The 12,192-nt window shown below is 48.2% G+C and overlaps 1 protein-coding gene across 1 annotated transcript in view; it reads left to right on the top strand.

Moving 5' to 3' along the window:
- The window catches only part of DBT (dihydrolipoamide branched chain transacylase E2), a 490,460-nt gene that overhangs the window by 396,034 nt on the left and 82,234 nt on the right, over positions 1 to 12,192 (top strand). The window contains exon 9 of the mRNA XM_069641585.1: positions 1,316 to 1,507. Within this exon, the coding sequence (XP_069497686.1) occupies positions 1,316 to 1,507 (192 nt within the window). The remainder of the gene's footprint in view (positions 1 to 1,315; positions 1,508 to 12,192) is intronic.

The following is a 12,192-nucleotide window of genomic DNA, read 5'->3' on the forward strand; positions in this document are numbered from 1 at the left end:
GTTCTTTCTCTGGTTGGACACGATAACTGAAACACCGCTCAAAGTCTAGTGACAAAAGCAAGTGGGAGAGGTGGGAAGCCCACCTCTCCATAGCCCTCAATCCACACTATATGCAGGGAGTTCTAATTGAGATAGCCGATGCTGATGGCTTGTTGATGCTGACTCTACTCAACCTCAGCAGACTTTGGTATGATCGTAGGCCTTTCTGACCATGTCCTTAAATGGTTATTTTCCTTTCTTTCCAAGAGAAAACAGAGCAGGGATGTTTTATCACACTCTGCTGAGGTTTAGTTTTCTGGCTGCCCCCAAGGCTTCCCCACTCATCTGTGTTTAACTGGAGACGACCTACTTTGGAATCCTAAGCTCTTCTCACACTCGTGCAGAAGAGGGATGAATCGTGTAATGACTAACAGTACTTAGTCTCCAAAGACCTAAAAAGTTCTGGGGTCTAATGAGCTCCAATAGCCTGCATATCATTGGTTTGACAAATCCTAGTATAGTGCCCAAAGCACCCCCTAAAGTTGTGGGCCTGCCACCTGTGACTTTCCAGATGCTTTAGGCTACGACACCCATGATCCCTCATCATGAACCTTTCTGTTTGAGCCTGATCATAGTAGTCGTCCAAAACATCTGGAGAGCCACACATGTCACACTCCTGCAAAGGGAAATGGCACCATCTGTCCCACATCCATTTTCGGAGTCAAAGTACCCATTCAGACCAATGTGGTAAAGATTTGACTTCTGTGGCATGCCATATTGAGGCTCATTTCACAGATAATTATGTATTCCAGAAAAGTACCTTTTCCATCTTATATTGCTTAGCAGATCCTCTTCATTACTCTGGGATAAACCTGATTGTCGTAGATGCCCTACTCAACTCTGATTTGGACTGTCATCATGCTCTATACATAGACTTTCCTACTTGCCATCAGGTGGCATGGAACACAGGCTTTCACTGCCGGTTGAAGCCTGCGTTTCTAGTCACCTGATTGGCTGGCTACCCTGCTATGGTGCTAATGTGCTATGTTGAAGGGTTGTCCTGTAACTCTGGAGGCATGCTGTTGAAGCACTGTGAGAAGCCCATAATGTATCCTCGAGGGTCAGTTAGATGTTTTACTTCTGAGACCAGCTTGTGGTGATCAGGTCCACTTCTTATGACTATTGACCGTCGTACATGCGAGCAAGTAAAAAACAAAATAGCTATCCATAAAAGCAACATAGGCAGCATTTCTGGCAAAATAGTACATTAAATGGTCCAATTGGCTCTAGGCCTTCTCTTTTGTGGGTTATGACTTTTTTGCATTGTATTTTCCAGGCTGCTCATAACATCGGAATTGCTATGGACACTCAAGGTGGTTTACTTGTACCCAATGTGAAGCACGTCCAAGTCTGCAGTATTTTTGAGATTGCTGCTGAAATAAACCGCCTGCAGACATTGGGTTCCTCTGGTCAGCTTGGAACCAAAGATCTCACTGGAGGGACATTCACACTCTCCAACATCGGAACGGTTAGTATGATCACCATCTAAACTGCAGAGAAGAGTACCTTTTGAGTACTAATGTCAACAAAGTGCATGTTGTGGTAATGAACATTTAGTAAATATTAAGTTGAGGAACTTATCTAGTCAAGAAGCCAATTTAAGTTCTTGACCTTCAAGAGTGCAGCAGAATACTTTGAATATTTCTTCTGATGAACAAGACCGAATGTTCTGACTTTTAATTGAAGAATGTATGGGAGCGTTAATATTGTGGTCAGTGCATATACAGTTCCAAATGTTACAGGAATGTAATTTAAAGCTTCTTAATTCGCTTTATGGAAAAAAGATTCCTTATTGGATGATTAAAGTTAAGAACATTTTTCCTACAGCTGGTGCGAAAATGCATGCTTCATGCCTTGCCCAATCGTGTTTTGTACTATGCACCCTATTTGGTCAAACTGAGCAGCATGGCACTGGGGGACTATCGCAAAGCCATCTGAGCACCTGGAGGCCTTGCAAATGGTAACGGTGTGTGGTGTAAGACAATGTAACCTAACATACGCTTGCGTCCTGTCCCCTTTCCTCCATACTGCATGGGCGTCCCTTCCTAGGGACGGGAGACAGAACCTTTTTCACCAGAAAAACCTTCTTCCTCTTTAAATTTAGAGGGGCACCGGGGTGCACCTCGGTCCCCTTATCGACATTGACGGGAGCGGGCTGATTTCACCAGCGCTCCTGGGTTTGGTCCTTCCATGTAATACCACACACTCTTCCCTGGATTCTTTTATCTTTTTGTCTTTTATTTGTTATTCAGGTATGTCGACTTAAGCGGGCTTCAGCAGGTGTCCATCCTGCGAGGGGCTCTTTCCTATGTCTGACCCCCACGCTCTTTGGCTCCGCTACCCTGGCCCTGACCGTGGCTGGGAAGGTTGTACTGCGTGCAACACACTGACTTCACGCGCACTGAAGAACAGGCTAGCTAGGTGGATCAAGCTCTTCGAAAGGTCGCCTCTAGAGGACTTGAAGAACTTCGTCGGACAGAGATCGAGGCCCAAAGGAGAGTGTTGTTATTTTCCATCGCACCCTGTAAGGGCAACTCCTTACTGGGGAAACACCCGAGCGGGAGGAACCTCTCGGTTTCTGGTACCAGCACACACACAAGGCTAGTCCAGCTACCGGCCGCACAACCAAGGGGGTCTTCAGATCCTTCCAGACACAGTGCTGAGGGACCGCAAGGTTCTTTTACCGGGTGTACACCCGAGGGGCTACGCCCTAGTACCGGGTCAATGTCCGAGGGGGCGCCTGCATGCTGCACTACCAGCGACACTGCCGATGGCAATATGCCTTCCAGGCCTAGGCCTGAGGTGCAGGGTAGGCCTCTCGCTCTACCACCAAGAGTCTTGGAGGAGGCCGGGCCCAGGAAGCCATGAACCACGACTTTGGCACGCAGCTTGACAAAATGGCCGCCGTGCCAGACAACATGACCTCTCATCCGATACCACTCCTAGGAACAGAGGAGGCGGGTGAACGAGTCTCAAGGTGGGACTGGTGTCAACCAGGTACGTGGCCTACAGTTTATCCATCAGCAGTGCAGGGCAGGTTCCCCCTGCAATCTAGGCAGAGAGCGCTCCGGCCCTAGCAGCCCCCAGCCACTCTGTCAAAATCTCCTGCCACCTCTTCAGCCTCCGAAGGCAGGTTCTTCAAACGGTTCCTGGTGCTGATGCAGACCCCCCAGATGGGGGCCATCCTGCGGGATGCAGTCGGGGACTTGCTCTCTCCGGTCACCCCAACCGCGCACATAGTCATTCCTCCCATGGCTCTGGCGCCACTGGCCCCAGCGCAGCCCCCGCTGGCCCCTTTGATTCCGGCTCCTCTGCCTCCCACAGTTCAGGCAGTTCCACAATAGCCTCTGAAACAGCCTCCGGCTCAGTCCCCATACTGCAGCCTATGGTGCCCAGCACTCATCCACCCGTTCCGGACCAGCCGGACACTCGGGTGGACACAGACGAGGAGGAGGACCCCGACAAGCCGTCGTCAGCAAAGGCCTTCCATGACAGGCTTGCCGGTTTGGCCGAATATTTGGGCCTTCCTCAACCCGGGGTAGAGCAGCCCGAGGAGGGGTCTTGGCAGAAGTCCTCACCCTAAGATCTCCTACCAAGACCAGTATCCCGATGCAGAAGGACATTGTGGCTCTGGCCAAGAAAGGGTGACTCAAGCCACACTCGGCCCAACCTGTCAATCGGCACCTCGATGCCAAGTATAGACAGATGGAGGGGGATACACTCTTGCTGTCGGCGCACCCCAAACCGCATTCTTCGGTGATCGCTGCAGCATCACTCTACTCTAAGCCTCAGCCATCCTCGGCCACCTAGTCCTCGGCGCTGCTAGGCAAGGAGGAGAAGATCTTGGAGGCGTACGGGAAGAAACTGTACTCCAACGCCTCCCTGCACCTGCATCAGGCCAATGCTGAGGCCATTTTGGCAGCCGCTAAACGGGGGCTTTGGCGGGAAATAGTGGACTTCCTTCCGGAATTTACAGTGCAGAGCCAGGCACGCTTCCAGGTGGGTCTAGGAGAAGCCAAGCTGGTAGCGCAGGACATCATGGAGTCAACCGTGGCCCACATAGATACCTCTGGCCAGGCCATCTGCATCGCCACGGACATGAGAGAGACAGCCTGGCTTCTGGCTACGAAGTTTACGAAGTTTAACCCTGATGTCCAGGATTGCATATTGGACCTTCCGTTCGAGGGTAGTGACCTCTTTCACTCCTCCACTGACGAGGAATTGGATAAAAAGAACCGCTTGCAAACTGCAAAGTCTTTATCCTGATGAAGGCCACGGCCAAGGCGTACACCCAGTCGCATCAACGCTCCGATAAGGGGTGGTCATTTGCAGGTTCTGGGGATTCTAGGAACGGAGGTCGAGGCAATCTGATCTCTCTCCGAGTCAGCACTGGTGCAAGCAACAAAAAGGGGGAGAGCAAGGGCTTCTTCCAGTCCCCCTCCTCAGCAGCAGCCTCAGAAGGAAAAAAAGCATGACGCATCCCTTCGGGTCCATGTGTCTCCGGTGGGCGGCAGGCTTGCCTCTCACGTGCATTTCTGGCATGAGAACTTTGCAGACCCCTGGGGGCCTCTCTGTAGTATCCACAGGTTGCCACCTACCGATACCGCCCTCTCCCTTCCACTCCCACAGATTGGGACGGCAACTCTGTTGGCGAAGATCCAGTCCCTTGTCGAGAGCCAAGCAGTGGAAGAAGTGCCTGCCTCCCAGAGAGGATTAGGCTTCTTCTATTCCAGGATTTTCACCATACAAAAGAAGAACCAGGCTGGCCTGAGAATTGTGTTGGACCTAGCCACCATCAACCGCTCTCTCCCTCTTCAGAAATTCAAGATGGTTACGCCAGCACTCATTGCAGAGACACTAGACAAGGGAGACTGGATGTGCTCCCTGGATCTGAAGGACGCCTACCTACAAGTTGCATTTTGGAAGCCACATCGCTCCTTCCTACGCTTCAGGACCATGGGCTGTCATTTCCAGTACAAGGTGCTACTCTTTGGGCTCAACTCAGCCCCCAAAGGTATTTACCAGACTCATGAATGCAGTGGCAGCCCTCAGGGCCACCAAGTCTACCTGTACCTGGACGACTGGCTTGTCAGGGCTAGCTCCCTGGAAGGGGGTTACCCACACTTCCTCAGTGCTTATGAGCACACTCCACAACCTAGGGTTTACCATCAACCTCAAGAAGTCTCAACTGCAGCCCACACAGAGCCTCACCTGGGATACAAGCTCTGAGAAGGACTTTCCCTCGGAGGACAAGATTATGTCCAAGAGGGCCACTACGCACTTCCTTACCAGAGCAGCGACCTCGGCTTGGTGGTACCAACACTTACTGGGTATCATGATATGATATGATAAGTTATTTATAATGCGCTTAATACCCAGAGGTTTCTAAGCGTGGACCCGGGGATCGAACATGTGTTGCTCCGTGTCATATTGCTTTCAAGGCGAGCACGTTGCCCTTGAGCTATCCTCCCGAGACTTGGCAGTGGTCCTCCTGGCCGTGCCACACACGAGACTCCAGATGAGGTTACAGCTGCACTTCGCAGCCTCATGGAATCAGGAGAAGGGCTCCCAAGCGGAGCTGTCAGCATATTGCCTTCTCTCCACTCGAACCTCATGTGGTGGTCCAGCGACTGCAACCTGCGGACGGGCAAGCCCTTCTGGCAGCTGTCCCCAGAAGTCACCCTCACTCAGCATCGTCTTGATAGCTCCTTGGTGGCCGGTGAGACCGTGGTTCTCCGATTTGCTCAACCTCACAGACCACCCATTCACTTTCCACTGGATCAGCACATCTCCTGTCCCAGCGGGGGGCAGGGACTCGCACCTCAGAGGTTAGGCCTTGCAGCATGGTTCCTGAGCAGGTCACCCTCAAGCACCGGAGCCTATCACAGGTTAACCTGGAGATCATTCAGGGCACCAGGAACAAGGCTACCAGGAGCCAATATAAGAGTAAATGGAGCAGGTTCTGTCACTGGGCGGACTCTAAAGAGATAGATTTTCCACCCTCCATCCCCCCGTTACGTGCACACTGGACGGTGTGCTCTCCTTCTCAGTGCACCCAAGTGTGCAGGTGGACACATGTCGCACCTATCTGGCAGCAATAGGACAGTACAGAGACTCGGAGGAGGAGGTCTTCTCTTCCAACCCGATAGTCAGGAAACATCTGGTAGGCTTGTCCAGGCTTTATCCCCCCCCCCACCATCAAGAAGCCACCCCTGTGTAGGACCTCAATGTGGTGTTGAACACCTTGGCACACAAACCATTCGAGCCAATGCGGTCTGCGGACATCAGGCTTGGCACCATTAAGACAGCTTTGCTAGTGGGACTCACCTCCACTCGCAGAGTCGGCGAGGTCCAGGCTCAGGTGGCCTCAGAACCCTATACCACTTTCCACAGGGATAAGGTGGTCCTGCGGACTCACCCGCTCACCAGGCCTTCCTACCTAAGGTATCCTCCTCTTTCCATCTTAACAAGGAAATAGTCTTACCTACGTTCTTCGCTGACCCCAAGGACGAGGCTCGGAGAGTCTTGCAATGTCTGGATGGCAGACACACTCTGAAACTCTGGACAGGACCAAGAGCTTGCCGCAAGTCTGATGCACATTTTGTCACCTTTTGGGGGCTCCAGGCCCGGTTATCAAGCATCCAAGGCTTCTATTGCGCTGTGGAAGGTTGCAGCCATCGAAGAGGCCTATGAGGGGCAGTACAAGCTGCTGCCAGCCAACATGCACGCTCATGCAGTCCGAGCCAAGGCCATGGCGATCGCATTGCAGCAGCAGGTTCCCTGGCCAGTCATAAGCAGGGCGGCCACTTGGGCCACCCCTTCGGCTTTCTGTAAGCATTACTGTTTGGACACTGGCTCGAAGTCAGACGCGGCCTTTGGACAGGCGGTTCTAAGAAACTTATTTGCTTAAGACGTGTCTCCACTCCACCCTGGGGCTACATTCACTTGTAATCGCCCATGCAGTATGGAGGAAAGGGGACGGGACGTAAGAGCAATTATAAATTACTCACCGTAGTGACTAACTTACTCTTAGTCCTTACTCCCCTTTCCTCCATACGTCCCGCCATCTTACCCCCTAATAATACTGGTATCATTGGGCAATGTTAAATATTGTTGATGGGTCATTGGGGACTGAGGTGTGGCACCGGTGTGTGCATGCTCCCAGGGCCGCACTCCTGCACGCGCCTCTAAATTTTAAAGGGGAAGAAGGTTTTTCTGGTGAAAAAGGTTGTCTCCCGTCCATAGGAAGGGATGCCCATGCAGTACAGAGGAAAGGGGACTAAGAGTACGTTAGTCACTACGGTGAGTAACTTATAATTAACCTGGCATGCAGATTTTTCTACTGGCTCTCAAATAGGCTGAAAGTAGGCTGTTGACATTTATTCCCGTTATCTAAGATCTGCTAAACTCCACCTAATCTGAACATTCCTATCTTTGTTTCGCACAACAGCATCTTCTACATCCTCCTGAAAGAAAAGGCAGCACCAAAGATGTAATAGGGACATGGTCATTAGTCCCTGATACTTTTATTTATTTTATTTGCATGTATAAAGCGTGCAGCGGCCCTGAGGCATCGTGGCACTGTTAGAGCAGGCTCACTTTGAGATATTATACTTTGATTTTCAGCTGATGGAAGTTTTTTGTGGACTTTTGAGCGGTTTAATAAGTAGAGAAGAGCGGTCAGAAAGGTTCCCAATGTCTTGTACACTAAGTGATTTGAAAGATTAAATAGAATGACCTATTAAGTAAATAAAAGTAGCATTAAGCCTTGTTGAATTGACAAATCGATGTGAAAAGCCAAAGATTCGTAAGCACCAGAGGTTTTTCTTGGCTGTCATCTGCTTCTATCAAGTAATACTGTATCGATTTTACCCGTCCCCAATTATTTACTTTTTAATGTCGACGCTAGGGCAGCTGCCCTATCCTTGTCTACCGTGCAGCAAGGTGGAGAAGTTGTTTTTTTCAACAATTACGAAATCTGCAGTTATTTGCACACCTATTATATGAGCACTTTTTTTTCCAAACATCTTTTTATTGATTTTATACAAGCAATTAGGCATTGGCCATTAAGTGACGAGCGCCTTTATGAGCACTTTTAACAGTTTTAAGTTCCTTGTATGGTATGAAGCTAGTTTGCGTTTTCGGGTCCATCATTATGTTTTGTATTTCTTGTACAGCTTTCCTTATTGCAGCATTAATTGGTCATGCAGGAGTGTCATGATATTCTTTATCTGCTAAGGAACAAGCCTGCAAAATGGAGGAATTGTCATTTTCTTGCGTATTTGTAGAAACACCGTTTAGAATTGAGGTTGGGTAAACCACTGGACCAGGGGGGCACGTTAGATTTTTTGGAGCTACTCTTCTTTTGATCTATGCAAGGATAACCATTGTGATTGGATTCTATTTTTCTGGTGCTTGCCTCGAACATGGATGATGAGGCTTTACAGGTGGAAGAAATTTAGTCACACAGTGCTGAAGACCGGGGAGTCCAGATGGACTTAGTGAATTCTTCATCCCTGGTTCTTCAGGACCTATTATCCGCTTTAAGCACATTGGATAATTGGATATTTTTGGCATGCTTGAGCGATCTGGGCATGGAGTGCAGGCCAGGCTCATCCATAATGAGTGAGGGGGTGCTGATCCACCAGTACCCTCACACCATCATGGAGGAGCCTGTCTGCCCCTGCGTGAATACTGAGCAATCCTACAGCTGCTTTCTGCAGCTTAGCAAGTGCTCCTGGGCTGGCTTAAATTGTCAAAGTGGTTTCTTTGCTTCCTGTTCACGTGGCGTAAGAGTCACGGGGCTTCCATGTTTCCTTGGTGGCAGGTGCTCGGCTTGGAGCTCTGGACTGGAGATGAAGGTTACAATCTGTATTAAGTATGTGTGAATGAGTGAGTGTATAATGCATGGGGTGGGTGCTGGTTCGCATCAAACAATCTAATATTGCCTCATGCAAATAGTTGTCCTAGGAATTTAAAGCCTTCCATCTCTCAAATGCCCTACCTTTATAGGCCAGAGTAAACTGTGGGTTGAAAATGATTGGACCAGGATATTTAGTCAGTTTTAATTTTTCACCATACTGTCCCAGATATTCATACTATCTCTTATGGATGGAAGTTCATACATAGGGCTTATCTTTTTTTGGCATGCGTATCATATAACGCAAGTGTTTCCTTACAATGTGTTCCTTTATTAGCTTCCAACTCTTCGCATAGGAAGTATCTACCCATTAATGAAGTGCTCAGAACTGTTCCCCCTGATAGTATTTTCCTATACCAGAGGGACAGAGGTGCTGGGTGAAACCATTGATGGTAGGAAGTCTGCGAATAGCATCATTTTATGGGAATCTACTGAATAGAAGATCCCCCTTTATCGCTGTATCTGCTTTGAATGCCCTCAATAGTGGTTCAACAGCCAGCGCAAATAATGGAGGGGAGAGTGGACACTCCTCCTACAGTTTCCTGAACAGGGAGCTGTTGACCATTGTTATTGCTGTAGGGTTTGAGTACAATGCGAATACTGTTGGTAAAGTCCTCACCTATCCAAAATCTAGTCATAACGTCCCTTAGAAAGAGCCATTCAACCTGGTCAAATGCTTTTTCAGCATCCAAGACTAATAAGACAGCGGGAGTATTTCTTATATGGGCAATGCTTACTCAATTTATAACCCTGCACGCATTATCTGATGGGTGTTGAGCTTTGATTCCTGATTTCTCAATTCCTAGAATATCTGACGCCGCCTTCTCTAATCTAGTTTCTGATCATTAATCTTTTATAACGCACTTAATATTGGAGACTAGTCTCTATGCGCGGGACCGGAATTAGAACATGTTGCTCTGCGTTGTATTGCTTCCAAGGCACACACATTGCTCATGAGCTATCCTCCCAGCCTGGGACATTTTAGCATATATTTTTGCATCAATGTTCAGAACTTCTATGGGGCGACAAGAGGCGCAGTTCTCTGGGTTTGAGTTTGTATCACTAATTATAGCTTCTCCTGTTGTCATAGGCGCATGTCCTCTCTTCCAGATAAATCAAAAACCTCCAACATTGGTTCGAAAAGAGTTTTTATAAAAGTTTTATAGAAGGTGATCAATAAAGTTTATAATCCTGGAGCATTTTCATTCTCTCCTCCTTCAGGGCTTTAACTGCCATCATTACTACTTCTGCTGTCTGAGAGTATCTCTTTGATAATCTCTTTTGCTAGCTAGTTGGACTGCTTGTAAAACAAAAATGATGTTGTCTTATGATGGCCCCTCTGATGTGTATAAGAGCTTGCACAATGTTATAAACTCTTCCAACTTGACCATGCCCAGTTGCTCTAGGATCGCTGCATTATTCCAAATAAAAAAGAAAATAATTTTAGCATACTGTATTCAGTCCATTTGGTATTCAGGATATTTATTGTGTGTGTACCTTTTGCATCTCACTAAAGACCATGCAAAACCCTACTTCTCTATCTGTTTCCAAATGTTCCTAACTTCTCAGTGAGAGCGGTCACTGTCCATTGTCTAATTTGTTCAATTGTATTCCTTTTTTAATCAGGAGGCCTCTCAAAGGCCTTGAATGCGCCCCATCATATTCCCAGATCAAGCTGATCTTTTGGGTGGTTAAGAATGTTGATATTTAATTTTCAGTCTCATTATGCAGCATTGGGTCTCTAAGTACGGCTGGTTTTAATGTCCAAAGCGATGTTTCTTTTTCTGTTGTATCAAATTTATTTTGACATGAACAGGTTTGTGATCTCAGAGGCCAATTATGCCGGTTTGAGCTTCTGTGATCTCTGGGATCACACTATGTGAGATAAATATATAGTTAATTCTGGAATAGGCCTGATAGGTGTGTGCCAAAAAGGTAAAATCTTTGCCATTGGGATGGGCATTTCTCCAGGTATCTGTTAGGCCCAAATTGTCCAATACCTTCAGGGGGTTTTAGAAGGATGATCGTTCACTGGGTGGGACCCTTTCTGCATGTCCCAATTAGTATGAAGTGCCAGAGACGAATCACTTTTGACGATGAGATGGCCTCTTGGTAAAGCACCGGAGTGATATCTTGTAGGAAGCCATTCTTCTCATTTGTGCCATGTATAGTAGCTATCATTATTGTTTCACCATTTAGATCCCAAATTACATTGAAGTATCTTCATTCATTTTTCTTCTTGGTATCTTTCATTTGGAAGTCCATATTGGATCCAGACATGATTGCTAGAGCCCCTTTTATTTTTTATTTATTTTATTTTTATTCCTCCCCAGGTGCGAAAATCTGGGTAGGGTAATGCTTTGTTTTCCATCTGATGGTTTCTTTTGCGTACAAGTGCGTTTCCTGGAGGCATACCACATCCGTTTGCATACCCTGTAATGAGTGCAATAAACTAACAGTTTTGTTTTGTCCATTTATATTAAGATACTACCTTGAATTTTCCTATCTCCTAGTATGAGCTTCATCTCCCCTTATTCCTACACCTTCGAATATAAGGTAAACCGCAACCGCAATAGAAAGAGAAAAACCGCTACATTTGCAGTGTCATAAAAGTAGCCCTCTCAAACTTAATTTACTAAACCCTTTTCCACAAACCAGTCAACAAAAAACAAGGATGAATCACATGCATTCCATCTGTGGTTCTTTCTCAAACTATCTGTAACATTTATAAATAAAATATCCAGAGGGGGCTGGGGGTTGCTAGGTGGAGGAGCCATGTAGCTGCTCAGGCAGGCCCCGGGGACACTGACAACCAGAGGAGTGATGGGGCCGGAGGCGTGCTGCATCACCGCTATTAAGATGGTACCATGTATGACCTGAGCTGGACGGAGGCGACCCAGGGGATTACCCAGGCGGCGGTTCCGCTAGCTGTGGCGACGGCAGCTTTGGAGGCAAGGGCAGAAATCCGGACCTCCCAAGAGCCCCAAAGGAGCGCTGGTGGGTCCTGGCCAGTGGACTTGTTGGCAGCTCTGCGATGACATCACAACGCCTGTGGAGGCGGGCGGGGAGGGAAGCCCTCTGAGGAAGCCTGAGCTGCTGCAGAGGGGGTCCCATATCTCAGAAGCAGCATGCTTTAAGCCGGGGGCTGAGGAGAATGTGCAGCGCGATGCGCAGTACAGAGCTGGGCTGGACCTGAGGGGGAGATGTGTTGCTGCTGACTACTTGAGGGAGGG

The sequence above is a fragment of the Ambystoma mexicanum genome, chromosome 1q (assembly GCF_040938575.1).
Source record: "Ambystoma mexicanum isolate Mex_15411 chromosome 1q, UKY_AmexF1_1, whole genome shotgun sequence".
Taxonomy (NCBI): domain Eukaryota; kingdom Metazoa; phylum Chordata; class Amphibia; order Caudata; family Ambystomatidae; genus Ambystoma; species Ambystoma mexicanum.